This window comes from Malaya genurostris, chromosome 3, assembly GCF_030247185.1.
Source record: "Malaya genurostris strain Urasoe2022 chromosome 3, Malgen_1.1, whole genome shotgun sequence".
NCBI lineage: Eukaryota > Metazoa > Arthropoda > Insecta > Diptera > Culicidae > Malaya > Malaya genurostris.
This window is the reverse complement of record NC_080572.1, coordinates 130,902,989-130,928,662: the sequence shown is the minus strand read 5'-3', so window position 1 is coordinate 130,928,662 and position 25,674 is coordinate 130,902,989. Positions and strand designations below refer to the sequence as shown.

The following is a 25,674-nucleotide window of genomic DNA, read 5'->3' as shown; positions in this document are numbered from 1 at the left end:
CTATTTGTATCGTTAGTACATTCCTCATCCGATTTGTCGAGCATCCAAAAGTTTTATTACCTCCGCTCGTCACTCAGTGGAGAAGCTTTAAAATTAATTCAAACTATACCGATTAGCGCTACAAATTACCCTGTCGCATGGAATTTGCTGGTGGATCATTTCCAGAATCCAATTGTATTGAAGCGGAACTATGTGCAAGCTTTATTCGATTTCCCACCTTTACGTCGCGAGTCAGCTACCGATCTACACTCACTAGTCGAGCAATTCGAAGCGAATGTCAAGGTGTTAAAACAGTTAGGAGAACAAACCGAGCATTGGGATCTGCTTCTAGTTCACTTTCTCTCCAGCAGATTAGATCAAGTAACAAGACGCGACTGGGAGGAACATTCTGCAGCTCATGAAACTGTGAAATTCAGAGATCTTACTGATTTCATACAACGAAGAGTCAATGTTTTGCAACAAGTAGCCACAAAACCAGTAGAACTCACACAGCAGCAACAAACACAAAATAGAAAACTAACTCAGCCTCGTTTTGGAATACATGGAGCATTCCAGGATAATCGGTCCCGAAAATGCATCGCATGCTCCGAGGAACATTTTGTCTACCAATGCTACACTTTCGCTCGTTTGCCAGTCGATGAGAAAGAAAAACTTGTAAAGCGAAACCATCTATGTCGCAACTGCTTCAGAAAAGGACACTTCGCACGAGAATGTGCTTCGGAGAGTTGTTGTAAGAAATGCCAATCTAGGCATCATACCTTACTGTGCACAAAATTTATTTCTAATACTGGAAATTCGTCGAACAGTGCTGCTGTTAATCCAAGGGTAGGCAGCACAATGATACCAGCATCTGTAAATAACACGTCTAGTCAACGTCTAACGACAACTGCTACCGTTGCACACTCCGGGATTACCAGTTGTAATTCACAAATCCCAGGACGAACCAAAATAATACTTGCAACTGCTGTAATTATATTAATCGATGATACTGGTAAGGAGCACTTGGCGCGCGCATTGTTAGATTCGGGTAGTGAGTGTTGTTTCGCTACGAAAAGATTATTCCAAATGATGAAGGTGAAACAAACTAGAGTTGATTTACCGATAGCTGGGATTGGAAAGTCGTCGGCTACAGTCAAATATCAATTCCAGTCGTTAATAAAATCGAGAAACTCGGAATTTTGCGCGAATGTGGAACTCCTGATTCTACCGAAGGTCACTATTGATCTCCCGTCACTCAACGTTGACACTACTACATGGAAAATACCCGAAGGAATTACACTAGCCGATCCAGCCTTCAACTTGCCTAGTGCAATAGATGTTGTATTGGGTGCCGAGATATTTTTTGATTTGTTTTCTGTTCCTGGTCGTATTTATCTAGGCGACACATGCCCGTTACTTATCAATTCGGTGTTTGGCTGGGTTGTGTCCGGCAAAGCGAGAGGCGAGTTTGTCGCCAATTCCGCACTCTGCAATTTAGCAATTGTTGACAATCTTCAGACCACAATGGAAAGGTTCTGGACTATTGAGGAAGGCAAAAATTCTAGTAATTATTCATTAGCGGAAACTAAATGCGAAGAAATATTTAAACAGACGGTACAGCGCAATGCTGACGGACGATATACAGTTCGACTTCCATTCAAGGATCGTCAGATCGAGCTATTGGGAGAAAATAGAAAAACTGCATTGCGGAGATTTCATTTGCTAGAAAATCGTTTAGCTCGCAATCCTGATCTTAGTCGTCAATATCGAGAATTCATGAATGAATACCTTAGATTAGGACATATGTCACCGGTTTTAGATGACGCAAATGATTTGAGTTCATGCTATTACTTGCCCCATCATCCTGTAATTCGCGAAAGCAGCACGACGACAAAGGTTCGTGTTGTCTTCGATGCTTCTTGCAAAACGAATACCGGACTATCTCTAAATGATGCGCTTTTAGTCGGACCGGTTGTACAAGAGGACCTGCGATCGTTAATAATTCGTGCTCGAATTAATCCAATCATCTTGATTGCGGACGTCGAAAAGATGTATCGGCAAATTATGTTACATGCAGACGACACTCACTTTCAAAGAATATTCTGGCGATCTGCAACAGATGAACCCATTCAAACTTTTGAGCTTAAAACGGTGACTTATGGCACCGCTTCTGCTCCCTTTTTGGCAACTCGTGTTCTAAAGCAATTGGCCATAGATGAAGCAAACAAGTATCCAATCGGTGCAAAGGCAGCTCAAACAGATTTTTACGTCGACGATCTTTACTCTGGATCTGCAACAGAAGAAGAGGCAATCGAGCTTCGCAAGCAATTAGACTCGTTGCTTGCTGCTGGCGGGTTTCAACTGAGGAAATGGGCATCAAACAGCAAAATAGTTCTTGCGGGAATTCCACCCGAAAACCTTGCGATTCACGGAATGGTGGATTTTGATAGATACCAAACTATTAAAACGCTCGGTTTGCACTGGGAGCCGATGAGCGATTGCCTAAAGTATCAAATTCAGCTTCCGTTGTTGGAAAAAACAAGATTAACGAAACGTTTGACTTTGTCGTATATTGCTCAGATTTTTGACCCTCTTGGATTGGTAGGGCCCGTCGTTGTAACAGCGAAAGCGTTTATGCAGACACTCTGGTCACTCATGGATGACGATGGAGTTATATGGCAGTGGGATCGTGAACTACCACCACTCTTGTACGATCAGTGGGAGAAATACCATTCGGAACTTTCGTCGCTCAATCGACTTCGGGTAGATCGCTTTGTGCTTTTGCCCACGGCAGTTAAAATAGAATTGCATATATTTTCGGACGCTTCCGAGAGAGCCTACGGTAGCTGTGCATATTTACGATCGATCGATGATAGCGGAAGAATCAAGGTTGCTCTTCTTACCTCGCGTTCAAAAATAGCTCCACTTAAAAAACAATCGATTCCACGTTTAGAGCTCTGTGGTGCTCTTCTCTCAGCAGAGCTGTATGAGAAAATAATATCAGCTACTTGTTTATCATGTGACTCCTATTTTTGGACGGATTCTACGATTGTTATTTGTTGGCTGAAGGCAGCACCTTCGACCTGGACGACGTTTGTAGCGAATAGAGTGTCAAAAATTCAGCACGCTACACTAAATGGTACTTGGAGACACATTTCGGGTTATGAAAATCCAGCGGATATATTATCAAGAGGTTGTTCTGCGCCAGAATTACTCAATAGTACATTATGGTGGCACGGTCCGTCGTGGGCAACTAACGATATAGAAGAGTGGCCAAATCAAAGTGTAGTTAAGGATTGTCAAGGAACTACAGATCTCGAGCGACGCAAGCTTGAATCTGCTGCAATTTGCACTTCAAAATCAATTTCCTTCATTGATCAATATTGCTCAAGGTTTTCCTGTTATCAACGATTAATTAGAATAACCGCGTATCTGTTTCGATTTCGAAAAAACCTTAGGCTACCAAAGAACGACAGGATCACTGGTTGGTTCGAAACAATTGAGCTTAAGGAGGCGGAGAATACACTGATTCGCCTAGTGCAACAACAATGTTTTTCGGAAGATTGGAAATGTCTGTCAAAGGGAAATACGGTTTTGAGTAACTCAAAATTACGATGGTTTCATCCATTCATATCTTCAAACGACAAGGTAATCAGAATAGGAGGAAGATTGGGACAGTCACATCTATCAGAGGATGTTAAGCATCAAATTTTACTTCCAAGCTCTCATGCACTCACGAAATTACTTCTGTTGTCCCATCATCTTCGACTGTTGCATGCTGCGCCTCAGTTAATGATTAACACTGTTCGACTACGATATTGGCCATTGGGCATACGGAAATCAGCCAGAAACATTGTGCACAAGTGCATTACTTGTGTACGAGCCCGTCCCAAATTAATTCAACAATTTATGGCCGAGCTTCCAGCTGCTCGTGTAACTGCATCACGGCCGTTTTCCGTGGTAGGCATTGATTTTTGGGGTCCTATTCGCATTCAGCCAAGACATCGACGAGACAGTCCGTAAAAATCATATGTGGCTGTGTTTGTTTGTTTCGCCACCAAGGCAGTTCATCTGGAACTAGTCGTGGATTTGAGTACAAGTAAATTTTTGCAAGCATTTCGGCGGTTTGTCTCACGACGCGGACTGTGTTCAGATGTCTATACAGATAACGGTCGAAATTTTGTTGGAGCGGCAAATGAATTACGGCGTTTTATGCAAAACAAGGAATTCAAAGATAAACTTTCCATCGAATGCAATGGCAATGGAATTCGATGGCACTTCAATCCGCCAAAGGCATCTCATTTCGGTGGACTCTGGGAGGCGGCGATTCACTCTGCACAGAAACATTTTCTTAGGGTGCTTGGTGGGTACACGCTAGCTTTCGACGATATGGAGACTCTTCTCGTTCAAATTGAGTGTTGTCTCAATTCGCGTCCACTCACACCACTAAGTGAGGATCCTTCGGACATGGAACCATTAACTCCCGGTCATTTTCTAGTGGGATCGGCACTAAAATCAGTTCCGGACACCGATTTTGATGCCATCCCTTGCAACCGACTTACACGATGGCAGCTAACACAAAAGGCGGTACAGCAGATTTGGAATCGTTGGCATCGCGAGTATTTGGTAACTCTTCAACCTAGAGCCAAATGGTGCAATCCACCAGTTATTTTAAAGAAAAATTGTTTGGTCGTCATCATGGACGAAAGTTTTCCACCTGCGCGGTGGCCTACCGGCAGAATTCACGAGCTGCATCCTGGACCGGATGGAGTAGTAAGAGTAGTTACCCTACAAACTTCTCGGGGGCTCATCACTCGCCCAGTTTCGAAACTATGCCTTTTACCAATTGGCTCATTACACCCTGAGCCGACAGAATGAGTTATAGCAAATTTCGTCAATCACCATCAATATTAGAGGAAGACGTTCCTAGCTAGTCAATCCATCTACATTCAACAAATGATGTCATTCAAGGTTTTCTTCATGCCAAATCAGTCAGTAAAAACAAAGATATAAGGCTCTTGCATACAGAGTCCAGGTGAGGACCTGTCCATATGTTCAAACTTTTATTTTGGATCTACTTGATCTTTATTTCTTTCATGCAATCCATAATCGAGAAACTAATCACATTGCCGACGGAAAGGATAATCCTTGATTCGTCGATTCATACCGCAGTATCGCACTTCTTCAGAAATAGTAATTTCAGCGGGGAGGAGGATGTACGAAGATGTGATCGTAAAGTAAATGCGGACCAATGCATTTCCACACTGCTATGAGGCGCAACCCTGAAAGATCAACTGATCGTTTCCGCAAGGTGAAGCAACATTTACAATTCACAAAATCGGATGTCTGCTGTATTTAGGTGAAATAATCACGACAAAGAGTCAGTGTTAAAAGGGCGCCAGGCAAGAAGACTAGCATGAGCATGTGGCTCAAAGTTTATTCATTTAACCGTGAAATTATTTATACATTAGAATTATTAATAAAATACTAGTAATAACTACCGTAAGAAAGGTTAAACATTCGTTTGTCAATAAGAAGCGTACATTAAGAGTGCAAGAATAAAGGTTATTTGTCTACTATAAACTCCAGTTGGCAAAATGTAATAGAAGCGGGAGTAGCACCTTACAGTAAAAGGAGAATTTGCTGAGCTAACGAACAGTCCGTATTATGTCGCTTCATTTTAAACACCATCAAAGGCTTTAGTCCAGCCTCCGACAGTGCCTGCTTTAGTTCGGCTTCCATCATATCGGGTAGTCCTCGAAGTACAACCTTCATAGGTTTGTTGGCGGTAATATCGTGTGTGAAGTATTCCGCTTTTGTCTGCTTCAGATAACATTCCACTCCTTTGTAGTGGTTCAAAGCCGGAACAGTTATTTTGTAGCCTTCAGTACATAAACGGATTGTTGCCTGTAGTCCTTTGCTGATCAGTGTGTTGAAATCCGAGTGTAGAGTTGGTGGGAAGCCCTTCAGGTAGAAAGGCGGCATTTTTTCCTTCTTCTGCAGTTCCTCTTCGACATCAACTGGCAGATCAGCATATTGGTTTTTACTCAGCAAACGGTCGTTTACCTGTACATCACTTGGTTTCAGACGCTTAGCATCCTTTGGATCCTTCTCGGATCTATGGCGCGTTTTACCCATAGCTTGGGCAGGTGGACAACTGCGAATAGAAAATAAAACAAAATCGAAATTAGTCGTAGTAGGTTATTCGTCTATCCACATCGAGTGTTATATGACGAATGACGCTATTTCTCACATCACATTTCATTTTATACCTGCTAGTGGTAGCGGTGGACGGACGTCCCCTTTGTTAGAATTCCTTTCCTATACGCAGAACGGGAAACAGTGAAACGATATAAAAGAGAGAGTTAGCAGAGCGGCAGCCAGTAATGCTCAATTGGCTGTCGAGCTGTTAACAGCATCTTATGGAATTTTTACGCAGAAACACGCACCTTGGAGGAACAGTTAAGGGCAAGGCAAAGTCCCGTTCAAACCGTGTTGGTCTGAATTTCCCAGTTGGCGGCAGAATCCATCGTTTGCCTCGGAAGGGGAACTACATCGAGCGTGTCGGTGCTGGTGCATCGGTCTATCTGGCGGCAGTGATGGAGTACTTGGTTGCCGAAGTGTTGGAATTGTCCGGTAACGCTGCCCGTGACAACAAGAAAACGAAAATCATCCCTCGCCATCTGCAGCTGGCCATCCGTAACGACATCCGTTGAAAACCCCGTCCTTTTCAGGACGACCACATCACTGTGATAAAGAAATATTTAGGATTACTTTAAGTTTAGCCAGTTCTGATACGCCTGGAAAGTAGAATGTGCAAATCAAGTGGAAACATTTGTTCTAACAATTTTTGTTTTCGGCCGCATTCTAAAGTAATTACGATAAAAATACATATTGATCTGTATACTCTGTTTCGCACGGAATATTTGTATACTAGTATAAAGATGTGTTCAACATCATCACTTCCACTTTCGCATTACCGTTCGTAATTGAATGTGTTAGTGACGGTACAAATTATTTCCACTTCCATCTTGATGAATCTTTTGGTAGGAAATATTGAGATCTGAGATGGTTCTCGTGTGTGTCTTGTTTCGGCAATGGGCCTTGCTGGACTTTTTGGCTACCTTTCTACCGATTTTCGGAGTCATTGTGCTGACGTGTCTCGTGCATTCATATCGGGAAACAGTGATACGACAGGTCCTCGATGTTGCTCTCGTGTGTTTTGTTTCGGGAAGAGTTGCTCAGCAAATGGTAGGAAAAATGAATCATTCAACTTTTATATGGATGCTCTTGTATAGATGCAGACATCTCGCGTTCTGATTGGCTGGTGCTGTCATGGGTTGAATCAAACAGGTTTTTCAATAGTGTACTATTGAAAAACTTCAATATTGTTGTAATACACGTTTAAGTTAAAAATTTTCGATTCTATTGGTAGTTAGATTATATAAATCCTTCTACAGATCACTGAGCTATGCGCTTTCAAAATACGAGAAAGGCAAACGCACCTTATGAATTATCGTCTTTGATACTCGTTTATACCAAACATTTCAGAAAAGTTTAATTTTGAGCTATTTGAGAATATGTCACACAACTAAAAGTTTTATCATAAAATTGTGATCATATTTCCGATGACATGTAGCAAGAATTATGTTGATTCATTAGATATAACAGGAGATATTCACGATCAAAAACTTATCACTCTCTCAGAGGGTAAATTTTGAAAAGGCGCCCCATAGTAAAGTAAGTCGTATTCACGACAAAAAACGTTCAACGGTGGTCCTTCGTTGGTCTAATACTTTGGATCATTGGACCACAGTTGAACGTTTTTTCCTAAGAGGGCAGTACACTGACATCAGCATGCTGGCAGCCAGCAGATGTGTAAACGGGGCATTTTCCATCAAATGTTGGTGAAGAATTGATCAAAACTGATATTTCATCCAAGATGCCAGGCTTAACATTTATTTGAAAATAAATCATTGTGAAAAAAAGATTGTTTGAAACTCAATCGTGCAATCCACTTTAAGAAACTCGGTGCACTGCATATATGAATACACAGATCTATGGCATACGTACCAAATAAAATGCACGTAATACACAAATTACCAACACAAGTTAACTTGGTTTACTCTTGATCCTTTAATTAATCTGTCAACTATGTCCGTTTTGAAAACCTCAAAAAACCACACCCACGATGTTAACGGTAGCTGGAGGTTTTTACAGCCATTGAACTTCTGTGCCACGTCCGGTGGAACCCTCAACGAGTGAACACGGTGAAAATTTGAGTATTTCACGAAAAAAGATTTTCACCCGAACTTTTGCGACTCCACGTTGATACGTATCGAGATTTTCACTTGTAGTCGAGTGAAAAGAAATAAAATTACGTGCAAAGTAGGGTCTGACCGCAACATCTCAGAGCTAAGGCAGTGTGTCTTATTAAATATGTCATAAAAAAGTAGGGTGGAAAATATTCACATAACTTTTCACGTAACATAACTATGATGTGATCGTTTTTTTTAATGAAGAAAAGAAATGTTTTTCTGGAAAAAGATGCCAGTTGTCAGGTCTGGTCCTAGGCGCGAATGTCAAAACCCCGTGAATCAAATTGTTTATTTTTCTGAAGAACTGTTTTGCAATAAAAATTTTCGTCAACGTGTAAACATATTTATGTGAAGTACAGATGATCGGGTAATCGATCAGAAAAAAAATTTACCCGTACCCGAGTGAGCAGTAAAATTTTTTACCCGTACCCGTGTGAGCAGTAAAATTTTTCACCCGTACCCGATTGAAAATAAAAATTTCTGCCCGTACCCGACATAAAACCCGTCGGGTACGGGTACGGGTCGGGTCTCGGGTAAAATACCCGAGACCCGACCATATCTACCTATGTTACACTTTATATGGTTAGGAAAGCTACTCGGAAACTTAAGAGTACTTTTACGCCCGGTCCCGACGGTATACCTTCCGTCGTGTTTTGCCGTAATATTGAAGCTTTTGCCGAGCCATTGTGTAGAATTTATAACCAGTCACTTGTTGAATCTCGATTCCCGGCGATTTGGAAAAAATGTTAATGGTTCCTGTTTTTAAAAAAGGAGATACACGGAATGTTGTGAATTACCGTGGCATTACAAGTCTCTCAGCCGCATCCAAAATTTTTGAAATCATTGTTAGCAATGCTCTCCTTGCTAAAGCTAAATGCTATATTTCGAACGATCAACATGGATTTGTGTCCGGACGATCAGTTACCACAAATCTTTTCCAATTTGCAACAACTTGTTTTGAACACTTAGAACACGGAGCCCAAGTGGATGTAATTTAAACGGATCTTAAAGCTTTTCGATTCGAAATTTTTTAAATGTGTAATTTATACGGATTTTTAAGTTTTTTCGTTACAATTGACCATGATATTCTGCAAGCACAGTTTTCTAAGCTAGGGATTTCTGAGCGTATAACTAATTGGCTGAGATCATACTTGACTAGCAGAACTCTACGTGTTAAACTTGGCTCAACTAAATCCTTCAGTTTCTCTAACTCGTCCGCAGTACCTCAAGGAAGCAACCTAGGTCCGTTGCTGTTCATTCTGTATTTCAACGACATATCACAAATTCTAAGGCCTGGATGTACATCAATCGACTTGGAGCCTAAGGGATCGAAAACGTGCAGCGCAATTTCATCAGATGTGCATAGCGGTAGCTTCCTTAACGTGACCCGATAAATCTACCACCGTATGATGCTCGCTGCAAACTGCTAAATATGGAAACTCTTCAACGACGTCGTTGTATCCAACAGGCTGGATTATACATCCGAGTGCCATCCAGATCTCTGCGTCATTAATCCTTACTCGTACCTCGCTTCCATCGTACTACTTTTGGACTTTACGAACCGTTTACATCAATGATCCGCACTTTTACATCTGGCAAAGAGTTTTTTGAACTCGGAGAACCATATTGCCGATTCATAACACGGATTAAAAATATTTCATCGATACAATATAAGGTAATATTTCATGTTGACTACAGTCAGATGGAATCAAACAGTAAAAATAAATAAATAAACGAAATGATTTGTAAATCACTACAGCGATTCACGTATAATAAAAAATCAGCAGCAGACTGAGAAAGCCTATATGTGGTCGACTCGGACACGCGGAGAATATTTGCGGTAAATTGAAGAACTCATTCCCGAAGAAAAATGAAAGCACCTTTTTTGGACTGAAATGTTTCTCGAATTGAAAATGATTCTTGTGTAGTGAAGCTTTCAAAATATAGTTTTTTTGGCTTCCCTTACATTCTAGGAAAGGTAAACTATTTTCTTTTACTGTTTTACGAATGATTTTGATGATTTTAGGAAGGTTGTTAATAGTTTCCAAAAATCTTGTTAAATTATCACGTTTAATGATGCAGAAAATATCATCAACGTATCACCACCAGCGAATAGGTAACAATCCCTGTTTTTCTAAAGCGTGCTCAAGATTCGCTATGAACAATTCGCATAAAAATGGGGACAGAGTATCTGAAGTAGTTCAGATCCATTCAAAGGCGAGTTAGTTTGAGGTAAGCTCTCATTTTGCTTTTCCATAAACTGTAGCCATGTTGTTGAAGTAACTAATCTTGTACTAAATTGAGGAAGTCTTCTACAGGTACATTTGAAAACAAGGCGATCACATTAAAGCAGACCATTATTTCATCTTCTGCAATTTCACCTGAGTTCTGAAGTTGATAAGCGAACTTTTGCGTATTGTATACTGATCAACTAGAACTAATTAAAGATTGTGCGACACCAAAGGCCATTTGGATGACGTTAAAAATATATTCGAGCAACGGGGTGTTGCTGGACAGCTGCTGATTCGGAAGCAACTTCTTACGCTGAAATATTCGGAAAGAGGTGGCACTAATTTGTCGGAGCATCTGTTGCGGTTCAACAGGTTGATCCGTGAACTGAAGGGAAGTGGAGCAAATGTGGAGGAATCAGATGCAGTGTGTCATCTATTGTTGACACTGCCGGCATCATTGGATTCGGTTGTCACGGCGATTAAAACTCTTCCCGGTGGTTTAACCATGGACTTTGTCAAAAAGCGGCTTATGGATGTTGACATTAAGCGTCAGAATTCGGATATGTTAGTGTACGAAAGTAAAAATTAAGGTGTAGCTATGGCTAGTAAGCACGGAAAGCGTAAATTAAAATGTTATAAATGCGGTAAAATCGGACATAAAAAGGCAGATTGCCGTGTAAATTCGGATCTATTTTCGGAAAAGAAAAACAAAGTGGAAAAGAAAACTGAAATAAAACAGAATGCGAACGTTGGTGTTTATGATAAGGCGGAAATTGCGTTTGTTGCATCGGATGAAGAGGAAAGCGTTAAGATAAGTTTGTACCTCGATTCCGGAGCTACTGATCATATGCTTGGTGATTCTAGCTATTTCGTGTCGATGAAACAATTGACACCACCCGTGGAAATCGTTGTAGCAAATGGTGAAAAGCTGAAGGCAGAATATAGTGGTGATATTATCCTGTATGTCGTCGTCGATGGGAAAGCAAAGAAATGCGAGGCAAAGAACGTTTTTTATTTGCCTGGGCTAACTTGTAATCTCTTCTCAGTGAAACGGCTCACCAGTTCAAGATTTCAAGTATGTTTTGCAAATGACAAAGCAAAAATCATGAAGGATGGTACCGTATTAGCGATTGCTTGGTTCAAAGGTAAGCTCTTTGAATTAGATGCCTACTGTAAGAGAAGTGAAATTGGATCGGCTTTGATAACTGGGAAAATATCACGAAATGCTATTCTTTGGCATCAACGGTATGGACACCTTGGGTGCGAAGGCCTTCGGAAGCTGATTCGGTACAACATGGTAGATGGACTGAAATTGTCAGATTTTGATGAAAGTACGGTTGTTTGTGAGCCATGTGTCTCGGGTAAAATTACTAAGCTACCATTTACTTCAAGCGAAGGTAGACGTTCCTCTCGACCATTAGAGCTTATTCATAGCGACGTTTGTGGTCAGATAACGCCGCATACATGGGACGGAAAAGATTTTTCGTATCTTTTATAGACGATTTTTCTCATTTTTCGATAATTTTCTTGATATCGTCTAAGGATCAAGTATTTGATTGTTTTCTTGACTATGAGGCCCTCGTGACGTCACATTTTGGAACTAGAATTTCTAGATTGAGAACTGACAATGGTGGCGAGTATCTAAACGATGCAATGCGTTCGTTTTGCCGCAAGAAGGGCATTTCAATGGAGACTACAACGCCGTATACACCACAACAGAATGGCGTTTCCGAAAGAATGAATCGCACATTGATGGAACGAGCTCGAGCGTTGCTAGCCGAGAGCGGTTTTCAAAAAGAAATGTGGGGTGAGGCTGTGTACACAGCAGCTTATTGGACAAATCGTTGTCCGACTTCAGCAGTTGGAGAAATCAAAACTCCATATGAGTTATGGACAGGACAAAAACCGGACGTGTCAAAACTACGAGTTTTTGGTAGTGTTGCTCATACACATATTCCTAAGGAACTGCGAACGAAGCTAGATTCAAAGAGCAAGAAGCAGTATATGGTTGGGTATACCGTGAATGGATATCGTTTGTGGAATGATGTGGAACAGAAAGTAGTTACAGCTAGAGACGTGATATTTGATGAGAGTTCTTTCTTCGGCGTTGGATCCACAGTAAAGCAGACTGGTAAAAATGTTTCTCAACAAATTGAACTTGACTTCAAGCCTGAAGTCCACGTGAATCAGCAAGAAAGAGTTGAGCCAATTCTAGATGAAGCTGATATGTTTTCGGATGATTCTGAAGCAGAAGGTGCTACAGGTCCGATGACAGCTGGTACGCGTAGAAGCGGTCGTGTACGAAAGGAACCCCATTGGTTTGATTGTTATGAAATATCATGTGACTTAGCGTTATGTGCTGAAAATTTCGTCAATAACGTGCCGGATACTGTGGAAGAATTTAAGAAACGGAACGACTGGCCGCAGTGGAAAGCGGCAATAAATAGCGAAATTGATGCGTTAGCTAAGAACGAAACTTGGACACTCACAGTGTTGCCAGATGGACGGAAAGCAATTGATAGTCGTTGGGTTTTTAAACTCAAGCAAGGTGTTGAAGGGTATGGGCGCTATAAAGCCAGATTAGTGGCCAGAGGATTCTCGCAGCGTAAAGGTTTCGACTATAGTGAGACGTATGCACCAGTTGCTAAATTAACGACTCTTCGTGTTGTTTTGGCTGTGGCGAACTGTGAGAGAATGCACATTCATCAACTTGACGTTAAAACTGCATTTCTCAACGGAAGTTTAGATCAGGATATTTACATGCGATTACCAGCAGAATTTGACACGAACGGGCTTGTAGCGAAGCTTCAGCGTTCTCTTTATGGATTATTCATTAAGGGTTTAGATTTTCGTCGAAGTCATTCAGATAGCTGTCTCTACATTGCGATACGAAACAAAGAGTTGGTTTTCTTGGTCATTTACGTCGATGATATATTGATCGCGTGTCGTTCACTGGATGTCATAGTCGAACTAAAGAAAATTTTGATGCAAGTATTTGAAATGACAGATCTTCGTGAAATAAGAACGTTTCTCGGACTTCACGTGCAATATGATAGAGTAACAGTTCGGCTGAAAAGTTCGTATCGTTTAATAGAAACACACATTTTTTTGCCAAAATTCGTTTTTATTATTCAACATAATTGCCATCAGAGGCGATACAGCGATTATAGCGATCTTCCAACTTTTCGATACCATTTTTGTAGTACGATTTGTCCTTTGCCTCAAAATAGGCCTCAGTTTCAGCGATTACCTCTTCATTGCTTCTGAATTTTTTACCAGCGAGCATTCTCTTGAGGTCTGAGAACAGGAAAAAGTCACTGGGGGCCAAATCTGGAGAATACGGGGGATGAGGAAGCAATTCGAAGCCCAATTTGTTCAATTTCAGCATGGTTTTCATCGACTTGTGACACGGTGCATTGTCTTGATTGTGAGCTCACGCGGCACCCATTTTGCACAAAGCTTTCTCATATCCAAATATTCGTGAATAATATGTCCAACACGTTCCTTTGATATCTTTAGGGTGTCAGCTATCTCGATCAACTTCACTTTACGGTCATTGAAAATCATTTTGTGGATTTTTTTCACGTTTTCATCGGTAACAGCCTCTTTTGGACGTCCACTGCGTTCATCGTCTTCGGTGCTCATATGACCAGTACGAAATTTTGCAAACCACTTACGAATTGTTGCTTCGCTCGGTGCAGAGTCTGGATAACACTCATCAAGCCATTTTTTGGTATCGGCGGCACTTTTTTTCATCAAAAAGTAGTGTTTCATCAACACACGAAACTCCTTTTTTCCATTTTTTCACAATAGTAAGAAGTAGCTTCACTCAAAATGCAATATCTCACAAACTAATAATCAGACAGCTGTCAAATTTCTACACGTATCTTTTGAAGGTTGGTACTAACTGAAAATGGTATGGATTTAATTCTAGTGGTGCCCTCTCATAGAAACGATACGAACTTTTCAGCCGATCTGTTAGGTGGAACATTAAGTATCAGCCAGAAGTCGTATTTGGTGAGTCTATTGGAACGATTTAAAATGGAAGATTGTAAAGCAGTAAATACACCGATCGTGACCGGATTGAAACTGGAGAAAAATTTGGATGTCACCAAGAAATCAGATATGCCATACCGAGAATTGATTGGTTGTCTCATGTATATTACAACAACGTCACGCCCGGATATCTGTGCAGCCGTGAATTATTTCAGTGATTTTCAAAGCTGTGCTACGCAGGAACATTGGAATCATCTAAAGCGAGTGCTGCGATATATAAAGGGTATTCTAGATCTGTAACTAGTTTTTCACCGCAGCCAAAGGTTAAATCAACTCAAAGGGTATGTTGATGCAGATTGGGCGGGAGATGTGAACGATCGTAGGTCCACTTCCGGATTCGTATTTCATGTTTTTGGCGGTTTGGTTTCCTCGGCGACACGCAAGCAGACTACTGTAGCTCTTTCTTCGGCCGAAGCTGAATATATAGCACTTAGTGTTGCAGCGACTGAAGCGATTTGGCTAAGGATGTTGCTGAAAGATCTGCATAGAGAAGTCACCGAACCATTGCGGAAGATAATCAGGCTTGCATTCGAGTAGTTGAGGACGACAAAACAACCAAACGATTGAAACATCTGGATATTCGTTGGCATTTTGTGTGAAATGAAATCGAAAGACGAGTCATCAAGCTTGTGTATGTGTCCACTGAAGAGCAAGTTGCAGACATCATGACAAAGGCTCTTCCGAGACCTCAGTATGAGAAGCTTCGGAACATGCTCGGGTTGTCGGCTTGATGGGGGATGTTGAGAGTATAGAACCGCCAGCCCTATATCGGGACTATCTGGTTTGTGTAAATCAACTATCACTTGACAGATGTCATATGATGTGTTTTTCTATCAGAGAAATAAACTTCACTTGTAAAACGTGTTTTCCCGATTCAGACGTGTTTTTCTATTAATCTGCGGGCTGTTGTTTCTTTGCCGGTTCCTGCGTTCGTTCGCTTATTTCGTTTGTCGCGTGGCTCTTCACATTACTGTGGTATTCTTTAAAAAAAACTGCACCTTGAATAAAAACAGGGTAATTTGTTCGGGCGTAAACTATCATAACCTACACTCTTAGAAAAAATTAAATTTACGCTTGACGTAAATTCAAGCATGTCGTAATTTCTTCGATGATGACACAATATAACATCTACTCACATGTAAAAATAGATTATGCGTCTGTATCGATGTAAACTTAAGCTAAATTAACTGTGATATTGATGTACCGTTGAATTCCACTATATCACGTCATTACACTCTCACAAAGTCACTATTTTCACAGTCACTATTTTTCCGAAAGTGTATCAAACGTTATAATACAGATACGTATTTCGGAATGCTATTTGCATCCTTCTTCAAGTGTATCGGTTTATCGGTGGACTTCAATCGAAACATTTCACACCCACTAAAATTAAAACTAAGAAAATTTGGTTTAGATTTAGTGTTCAGCAGTATGAACTACCAATTGAAAACTCTACTAGGTTCTACAAAAGATCCTACAGAGAATTTGAAAAAGTCTGAGGTATACAAAATCTCGTGTCCTCATTGCGATAAAATATACATCGGACAAACAAAGAGAACACTAGACATTCGTTTCAAGGAACATATCTCAGAAATAGCGAAAGCATCCAAAGAATTGGAAAAGGGACTACCACATCACTTCAAGTCAAAAGTAGCAGAACATGCCTTTTTTGAAGATCATGAACTCACTACTAATGACATAAAAATCTTAAGACAAATTTCCAATCCATGGAAATTAGATTCAGCAGAAAGTTTAGAAATATTCAAAAACAACTCCATCTCTTTATTAAACCGAGACCAAGGGAATAGATCTTCTTGGCTTTTTCAGTTACTACCCATATCCAAGCTAAAAACAAACACAGAAAACACTTAACTCTTCCAGTTTTCTATTACCTGTTTTTACCCTTTCAAATTTTTTTTGTCCCTTTTGTGGTTTACCTACTTACGTTTCTACCTACTTACGTTTGTATAAAAGGAACTTCACTGCAGCATTTCTTTCAATAAACTTATAAAACCGATACACTGAAGAAGGATGCAAATAGCATTCCGAAATACGTATCTGTATTATAACGTTTGATACACTTTCGGAAAAATAGTGACTTTGTGAGAGTGTAATGACGTGATATAGTGGAATTCAACGGTATAACAACAGTACTATTAGTGAGAACATTCTACTAACAGCTCAAACAGAAATTTAGTGTGATGTTGAAGATATGACTTATTTTTACATGTTTTGAATTGTGAATGCAAGTGAATCGCGACGCTCCTTTATGTGCATCTATTAAGAGGCGGTTAGTGTCTAACACTTTTGAAAAATCATTTATTATTTTCTTTCTATTAATCTATTAATATTAAAACATTTCAAGAATATACTGCGAGATTTTGAGGCCTATCGGAACAAAACTCGGCAAGTTATAGGCCTTTATCTCTGTCGATCTCATACTACGAAGAAGTAAAAATTGCACGCACAGGCCCAAGATTTCTGCTTCGATTGACTTGAAAACTTGACAAAACAAACGACGAAATGTTTTATTATAACAAAACACAAAAGAAAAAATAAGGCTTATTGTGAATGTTAGAGCCTACGTGCTCCCTTGAGTAAATTTGTTTCCTTCGATTTTATAGACAATAAACATTAAACGCGTTTTCCTCGAAAGCAAGTTTTGAAAGCCCGTGTCCACCCGTCACCAATTTTTTTTTCAAATTTTGCACACACTTTCTACATATAAAAAAAATAAGACCCCAACGTTTTCCTTTTCGTTGTTTGTTACTATGGGGAGGTTTTGCAGCTACAAAATGGCCGATTTTTTCGTGAAAAATCGTACTTTTGAATTTAAACAGCCACCAAAAAATTCAAAATATTAATAAAAATCAAACAGAAATGTTGGGGTCTAGAAAAACTTCTATTCTAACTATGCTGCTTTGATTTGTTCACTTCTGATTAGTCTGAACTGAGGTACAGTGGACACCGCAAATCATGATTTTTAAGAAGCATCCTCAAAAATGCATCTTCACCGACTTATTTCTCAATGTTTTTCCACGAAAAAATTACAAAATGCCGTTCGAATGATGCTTTTCATAATACAAAACATTCGAATTGATTCTGTTGAATGATAGTTCTGAACAAAATTAGCAAAAATGATTATTTTTTTAACCATTTAGACCCTGCCCCCTTCCAAAAGATGTAAATTTTTCTAAGTGTGTCAAAATTAGAAATACTTCTCATTAGGGCCTTTGTAAGTGAAAATCGTATGTGCCGGCTTAGAGAAAAGTGAGCGAGTTCCATTTTTTCATCGTCACTATAAACAAAGCTGGAAACATTAAACACTTATTACACTGTAATTCCGGAACCAGAAGTCGAACCGAAGCACAATTCAGGAATCACGTGAAGTACCACAAGACCTTTCATTTGCACTTAAGTTCGCTTAAGCCAAATATCATTATTTATCACTCCAGGGAATCCAACACAATTCGAAAAAGACATCACAGCTACACCATCTCGTGACGGAAAAGGTTACTAATTCAATATTGTTTAACAGCAAGCACCAAAATCTGAAATGTCAAAACTAATTGAGCATGATGTCCGCTTAGAGGTGGGAACTTTTCTATATTTTAAGTGTTCTTTTTTTCTGATGAAATAAAATATTGCCTATAAACAATGCGACAATCAAAGTAACAAACCGTTCAAAGTTCTGTGCAGAATTAGAATTAAACTTATCATCTTCTCATTCAAGTGATGAAGTGGTATTCAACTTTTCTGGAAAGAATACGACCTGTACTTTACATTTATACCATTGGAATCGAAAATCATCATCATCCTAAGTCTGAATACAGGTGGAATGATTTCTAAAATCAAGAAATTGTAATACTTTCTTCGGAAATATTGGCAAAATTCTGGAATTAGCAATACGATTACAATTCGTTACGTTCTGGGTTTACATTCAGAGTTTTACATAAATTTAAAAGAATTTTCACCTACACTTATATCAAAAGGGATTTTTGATTTAACGATATATTCTTTCTCGAATTAGTAAAAGATTACATTGTAAGCCTTATTTACAGCTTTTTTCGTACAGTGCATATGGAGAAATGTTTTATATATTTGGGGTTGTTTGATTCAGAGTAGTGATTGGAAAAGCTTTCATATGAGCATGAAAAACCTTTTATCCACCGAGTGCAGTAATGATGCCTTTCTCATATTACTTATATTTTTAAAGAGTCAAACTTGAATAAAGTCAAAAACTCTTTTTGGTGTAAACTACCCTCACCTTTTCAATTTGTAAACAGTTATGTCAAGTTAATATAGATTTAAATGTGGCAACCCGGCACACTATACAAAATTGAACTAAGCATGCTGTGTGCTAGGCAGTGGCGTGTTATGCGGTGGCTTCTTCCGTACCAGAACGAAATTGCACAGAATCTTTTAGATACTGACAGCTTCAATTTGAATCATGATTTGTGAAAATCGGATTAACCGTTGCTGAGAAATCGAAGTAAACTCCGTTTTTGAAGTTTTTCTTCACTCTTACCGGTGCATTCGGAAGCGGAAACCGTGGACTAGTAGTCTCAAAGTAGATTTAAATATCCACTAACTGACAAGGCCTACCAACTAGAACATATCAGTAAATTTCATAAAAATTTGCATCTAGTTTCGCCATCACTTTTTAAAAAATCATCAAGAAATTGAAAATTTTTCACTTATCGCGCTGCAATACCAAAGCCAAAAGTCGGATCTGGATCAAATTTTTGAAAACTTTTTAAAGAATTTTAAAACCTTTCATTTGCATCTTTGTTTGTAAAAATCGGTTAGGAAATTTCCGAGAAAATTGAGTGCGCATTTGCTCATAGATTACACACATTTCCTTGTAATTCCGGAATTGGAAGTCGGAATTGGATAAAATTCAATAGTCAGCTAAAGGACCGTAATACCTTTAGTTTGTATCTAAGTTTGTGATTATCGGTCACGCCATCTCTGAGAAAAGTGAGTGACCATTTTTTAATATTTTGGTGCATATCACCTAGTAATTCCGGAATAGACAGTCGGATCTGGATAAAATTCAATGGCGATCTATCTTCCGAATCCGGATTCCGGGAACCGTGAGTTTGTGTACTCATCAGTCAGCCAGACCTATGAATTCGATTTCTTTTTCTATTTTTGAAAGAATTACTCATCGTTATAGATTCCTGATAGAAGCAGACTATTGAATTTTCAGTCTTTTCGCTCGTCTATGGATCAATATTGTCTTTCATTTGACTCTAGATTTGTTAACATCGGTTTTGCCATCTCGGAAAAAATTAAATGCATATTTTGAGCAATTTTTCGTACATTTTTCATTGTAATTCCAGAACCGAAAGTCTTAAAAGTTTTAAAAATTTTTATGGGACAAAAATGCCTTTCGTTCGAGCCTAGGTTTGTGAAAATTTGATCAGCGATTCCGGAGAAAATCGAGTGCATATTTTTGTCACATATACACACATAGACACATATCCATTTTGCGGTCTCGACGAACTGATTCGAATGGTATATAAAACTCTGTCCTCCGGGTCTCGGTTTAAAACTCTGTCTCAGTGATTAAATAGCCTTTTTGATGAGAAAGGCGAAAAAGAAATATTTCTTCAAATATTTTTCTGATATTTCACTCAACACACGTCATTATCTGTGAAGTGTGCAATTGTGTAGTAATTTGATAACTAGGCTAATCAAAATTGAATTCACTCGCCACTTGCAATTAACCATAGACTTCCGAAAGTTTCACTTCTGTCATCAGCTCGAATCAACACGTGTTGTGGAAACATAAGATATAGCATATTCTTATTATTCACCCCACAAAATGAAACAAACAAGGAGTCTGCCCTTTGTCAAAATCTCATCTGGCAGCTAGCACACCTCTTTTATATATGGCTCAATGAGAGATGTAACATTCATCTGTTTAAATTTGGCTGTTCAAGCAGCTGTACTTTGTTTACATTAGGTACCCTGGGAGTAATTTATCACATTCAATTCGTTTACGGAAACCGCTTGTTTGCATTATTAAATACAGTTGTCCGAAACGAGTGAAGTAGAAAAATTTAGACTTAGATAAAAATTCAATTGCCAGTACAAGCTTTCAAACATTGGAGCTTTAAAACTAGTTTGTGAGAGATCGGCACAACAAAAGTGAGTTCCACTTTAAAATAAAATGAATCCCATTTAATTCCACTTTACATTTTCGATATTCCGCCACTATTGTCACGAAATAGTAACAGAAACAGATGCTAGTATTTTGTTTGCTTTTGGTTACCTTCATCAGTGTATCAGCTCTAAGTTTTTGAAAGTAAGTTTTTGTTTCATAAAGTAAGTGTAGCGTATGCGTTCGTTCAAATGATTGAGCTTTTCTTACAGTGTATAAATGTACACGTTCCTTAATCTTGACGAATGTTAAGAATGTATTTGTTATTAGTAAAATAGGTTTAGATAGAAATAAAATGAAACGTGATCCTCGTTTGTTCTATTGAACGCATAACAAGTCTTTTAAATGCCAAGGAGAAAAGCCCTGTTTCTTGCTGATAAAGTGTATGAAATATGCATGCTATAAGAATTAACTGACTAAAGATTTTGACTTAATTTTTGCCTTTATTATGAAGGTTATGAAAATCCGTGTGAAAATCCAGTTTTGAACCAAGGTTCAAGGAGGACAGAATGTTATATACCACCCAAATCAGTTTGACGAGATAGCAATATGTCAATATGAGTGTATGTGTGTTAATGTGATTCAAATATGCACTCATTTTTTCAGAGATGGTTGGATCGATTTTCACAAACTCGTGTTCAAATGAAAGGCGCTATTGTCCCATAGAAATACACCAAATGTCGTATGGATCTGATCTCCGGTTCCAGACTTATAATCTAGATGAACTCGGACTTTTCTCAGAAAAAGAATAGTTTGAAGCTTTTGAAACGAGCCAAAGGATGCGCTTTGAAAAAAATCTCCAAAATCCTACTCTTCGTTTAAGGTCTTATTATCTGTTCCACAACAATCGTTATAAACGATTGAAGAATGTGCTCTACTATACCTTTCAATGTCGCATTCGTTACATGAACAAAGAAAAGAATTAGGATTACCCAATTATATGTCGCTCGACAGTTTGCAAGCATATCTGTGATCTTTTTGACAAACACTTCAGCAGCGTTTTCTGTGAATAAAGTCTAACCAGTAATAATATCCTCGAAGCTGCAACAATGTTCCTGTACGCCCCCCAGTTGGTCCTCAACCCATTATTACAATGGATATGGTGCAAACTGCGTGTGCTAAACTGATAGAATCAACAAGCGCTGGTTCTGATGAATTACCCTCCATCATTCTTAAGAATTTTTCGGAAAGTCTACTGGTTCCTTTGATGATAATATTCAATATTTCCTTGCGCTCTGGTATTTTTCCTAATTAATGGAGAAAATCGTTCATCTTTTCTGTATTTAAAAAAATATTACCACGGAATTCTTGCGTTATTTGCTTAATCTTAGCTCCTTGAAATCATCGTGTTGGATTTCATTACCCACAATTGCTCTAGTTACATATCTTCAATTCAACAAGGTTTTATACCAAAACGATCCACATCTATAAACCTTGTGCGTTATACATCCTACACGGGCAAAGTTCTGATTGTAGAAATGAGCTAAACGAGTCATGATTTGGGGAAAATAATATATTATCAAGTTTATGATAGTACACCATGATTGAAACTTCTCGGATTATTTGGATTGATTTCGCTAAAATTTAGGCGTAACGCACCTGATGTTGTTGGGTATAATTTCAGGCTCGGACTTTTTCTATATTTTTCCTACAATGGTAATCATTGCAACATAAATTCAGGCATTATGTTTTAAAATATGAAGATTTCAAATAGGAATTGAATGGTATGGTGTGATGAACGTATTTTTACGCGATTTTAGTTAATGTCTCAAATGATATACATTTGAATAGCAAAACAGTGAAAAAAGTATTGTTTTCGAAAAACGACGACGCCTAAAATAACGTGTTTACATGCGTTCATTGCTCCAGTTTTGATTTTGTGTTTCAGAACTTAAACACTTAAACGAACTGCATAAAACACACGTGTGAATCAAACCTCTTAAAAAGAAACTCTATGTCGAATTCTTTAAAATGCCGCGGATTGATTTTTTCTTTTTTGTTTTCAAAACATCGTCTTATTAAATATTTAGGTGAATCAATACCGCTTGTGTTGTTATATCTCGCAGCCGTAGCCGTACTTAGTCACTTATGATGTCAATTTTCGGTTCATCATCTTCATGTTGTCAATTCTCTATCAGCCGGTGGGTAAAACTACACGATTATTAAATTAATATGCTTCTGGATCAAGTAAACATTTTCAGTAGCTCTTGCTTTTCAATGTCTGCTTTTTACCTTACTATTAATCGATTAAGCAATCAATCACATCACTTGAGGCAACGGGTTCAAAGTGATATCCGGGTAGAAAAGTGCTGAGACGAGCTTTGAATACATTCCTCAAGTAACGCATTTTCGAACCATGATTAATTTTCATGGGAGAAGAGTTATTGCTTATGGTTTCATGAGAAGTTAAAATGGTTGGGCTCATGATTTTCTAATCTTGACAACAGTAATGCATTTCTTTCCATGTACGTAATTCAGTTTCTACAGGCACGACGCAGGTTGACACCATATACACAGACTTCTTTACTGCTTTTGACCAAGTAAATCATCGAATAGCTATTGCCAAACTGGACAGACTTGGATTCAATGGATCTATTTTGAATTGGTTGAATTCGTACCTGATTGGGCGTAGTATGATAGCTAAACTCGGAGACTGTACAGGTGCACCTTTTCAAGCTAATTCGGGGGTACCTCAAGGCAGCCATCTTGGACCCTTTTTAATTTTACTTTATTTAAACGATTTGAACCTTTCGATACAATGCTTAAAATTATCTTTCGCCGACGATTCTAAAATGTTCCATTTTATTAAAGATCACAAAGATGCCAGATTCATGTAAAAACCGTTGGATATTTTCTCCAACTTGTTTTTTTTTATTTTGGGGAGCAGGGAATAGCCCAATGGAGATGAAATTTGGCAATCTCTCTCTCTTTCTCTCTAGCAGGCATAAAACCTCCTCATCTTTTGTATCAATAGATTACAATGATCCAACAGATACAATAAGGCTTAACACTAACAATAAAACCAAACAATTAAAACTAAACCCTATAACTATAACTAGTTGATGACACCAAGCATTATAGGACAGCAACAGTGTTCTTGCTCAAACGGCGCTAGAGAGAAGAGAAAAGAAGATAGATAAACGGATGATGACGGTAAGTTGGGGGGCAGAGTAGTGATTGAACAAAAATACATTCGTCATCTAACACTCGATGTGGATAGACGAATAACCTACTACGACTAATTTCGATTTTGTTTTATTTTTTATTCGCAGTTGTCTACCTACCCAAGCTATGGGTAAAAACCGCCATCGATCCGAGAAGGATCCAAAGGATGCTAAGCGTCTGAAGCCAAGTGATGTACAGGTAAACGACCGTTTGCTGAGTAAAAACCAATATGCTGATCTGCCAGTAGATGTCGAAGAGGAACTGCAGAAGAAGGAAAAAATGCCGCCTTTCTACCTGAAGGGCTTCCCACCAACTCTACGCTCGGATTTCAACACACTGATCAGCAAAGGACTACAGGCAACAATCCGTTTATGTACTGAAGGCTACAAAATAACTGTTCCGGCTTTGAACCACTACAAAGGAGTGGAATGCTATCTGAAGCAGACAAAAGCGGAATACTTCACACACGATATTGCCGCCAACAAACCTATGAAGGTTGTAATTCGAGGACTACCCGACATGATGGAAGCCGAACTAAAGCAGGCACTGTCGGAGGCTGGACTAAAGCCTTTGATGGTATTTAAAATGAAGCGCCATAATACGGACAAAAAGTTTAGAGATCAACTGTACCTGATTCATCTGGAGAAGGGCTCCATCACCATGAGTCAACTGAAAACGATTGAATCGTTATTTCACATAATCATCGAATGGCAAAAGTATAAACCGGTACATCGGGATGTCACACAGTGTACGAACTGTTTGAACTACGGCCATGGAGCGAGGAATTGCCACATGAAAACTCGGTGCGGGAAATGTACCGAACCACACAATACCAACGATTGCCTACTAGATGACATCGCTGTAAAATGTGTGAACTGTGATGGCGACCATCCATCTACTAGCAAATCGTGTCCCAAACGTGCTGAGTTCACAAAAATTCGACAACAGGCATCCCGTAAACAATCAACGCACAAGAATGTTCCACAGAAGGATGAAATTAATTTCCCACGGCTCCCACCGAAGAGGGATATTCCGAATTTGCCGCCACTTCCTCGCAGCAATCCAAAGACTTCAGCCTCTGGATCCCAAAAAGAATCTTCCTCAAGAATCCCTCCTGGATGGGGCAATAATCAACCACAAGCAAAGGATGACTCTGGTGATTTATTCTCTGCTGAACAACTGATCGTCATTTTTGAAACAATGACAACAAAACTACGAAACAGCAGAACGCGGTTAGATCAAATCAACGCCTTAGGCAAATTCATCATCGAATATGCAATATAATGAGTTGGTTATAGTAAATTGGAATGCTTGCTCACTCAGGAGCAAAACTGCTGAATTGTCAGACTTTCTTCAAGAGAAGAATGCCGATATTGCTATTTTAACTGAAACTCATCTTAAACCTGAAATTTCTGTTTTTATTTCCAATTACAGGATTCACAGGCTCGACAGGACAACTACCAGAGGAGGGGGAGTTTCCATTGCCGTTAAACGATCCATTCAGCACAGGCTTCTGTCAGCCTTTAAATTGCAACTCATAGAAGCCATCGGAATTGAGATTACAACGACGATGGGACCCATCATCATCATTGCAGCGTACTGCCCCAAACAAACCAATCTTCGAGATGGTACGTGTGCATCTTTGAAGCGAGATCTGGCTATGCTCACTCGACGACAGAACAAATTCATCATTGCTGGGGACCTGAACGCACGGCATGAGCTGTGGGGAAACAAAAGACAGAATCGAAACGGATTC

The 25,674-nt window shown here is 39.1% G+C and overlaps 2 protein-coding genes across 4 annotated transcripts in view; one reads left to right on the top strand and one right to left on the bottom strand.

The window, feature by feature from the left end:
- The window catches only part of LOC131438889 (torsin-like protein), a 406,897-nt gene that overhangs the window by 39,281 nt on the left and 341,942 nt on the right, over window positions 1–25,674 (bottom strand). The gene's annotated exons all lie outside the window — the stretch shown is intronic.
- LOC131433987 (uncharacterized) lies at window positions 838–11,117 on the top strand. Its single transcript, XM_058600607.1, has 2 exons — window positions 838–2,821; window positions 10,762–11,117. The coding sequence occupies exons 1-2, from the start codon at window positions 838–840 to the stop codon at window positions 11,115–11,117; spliced, it is 2,340 nt and encodes a 779-aa protein (XP_058456590.1).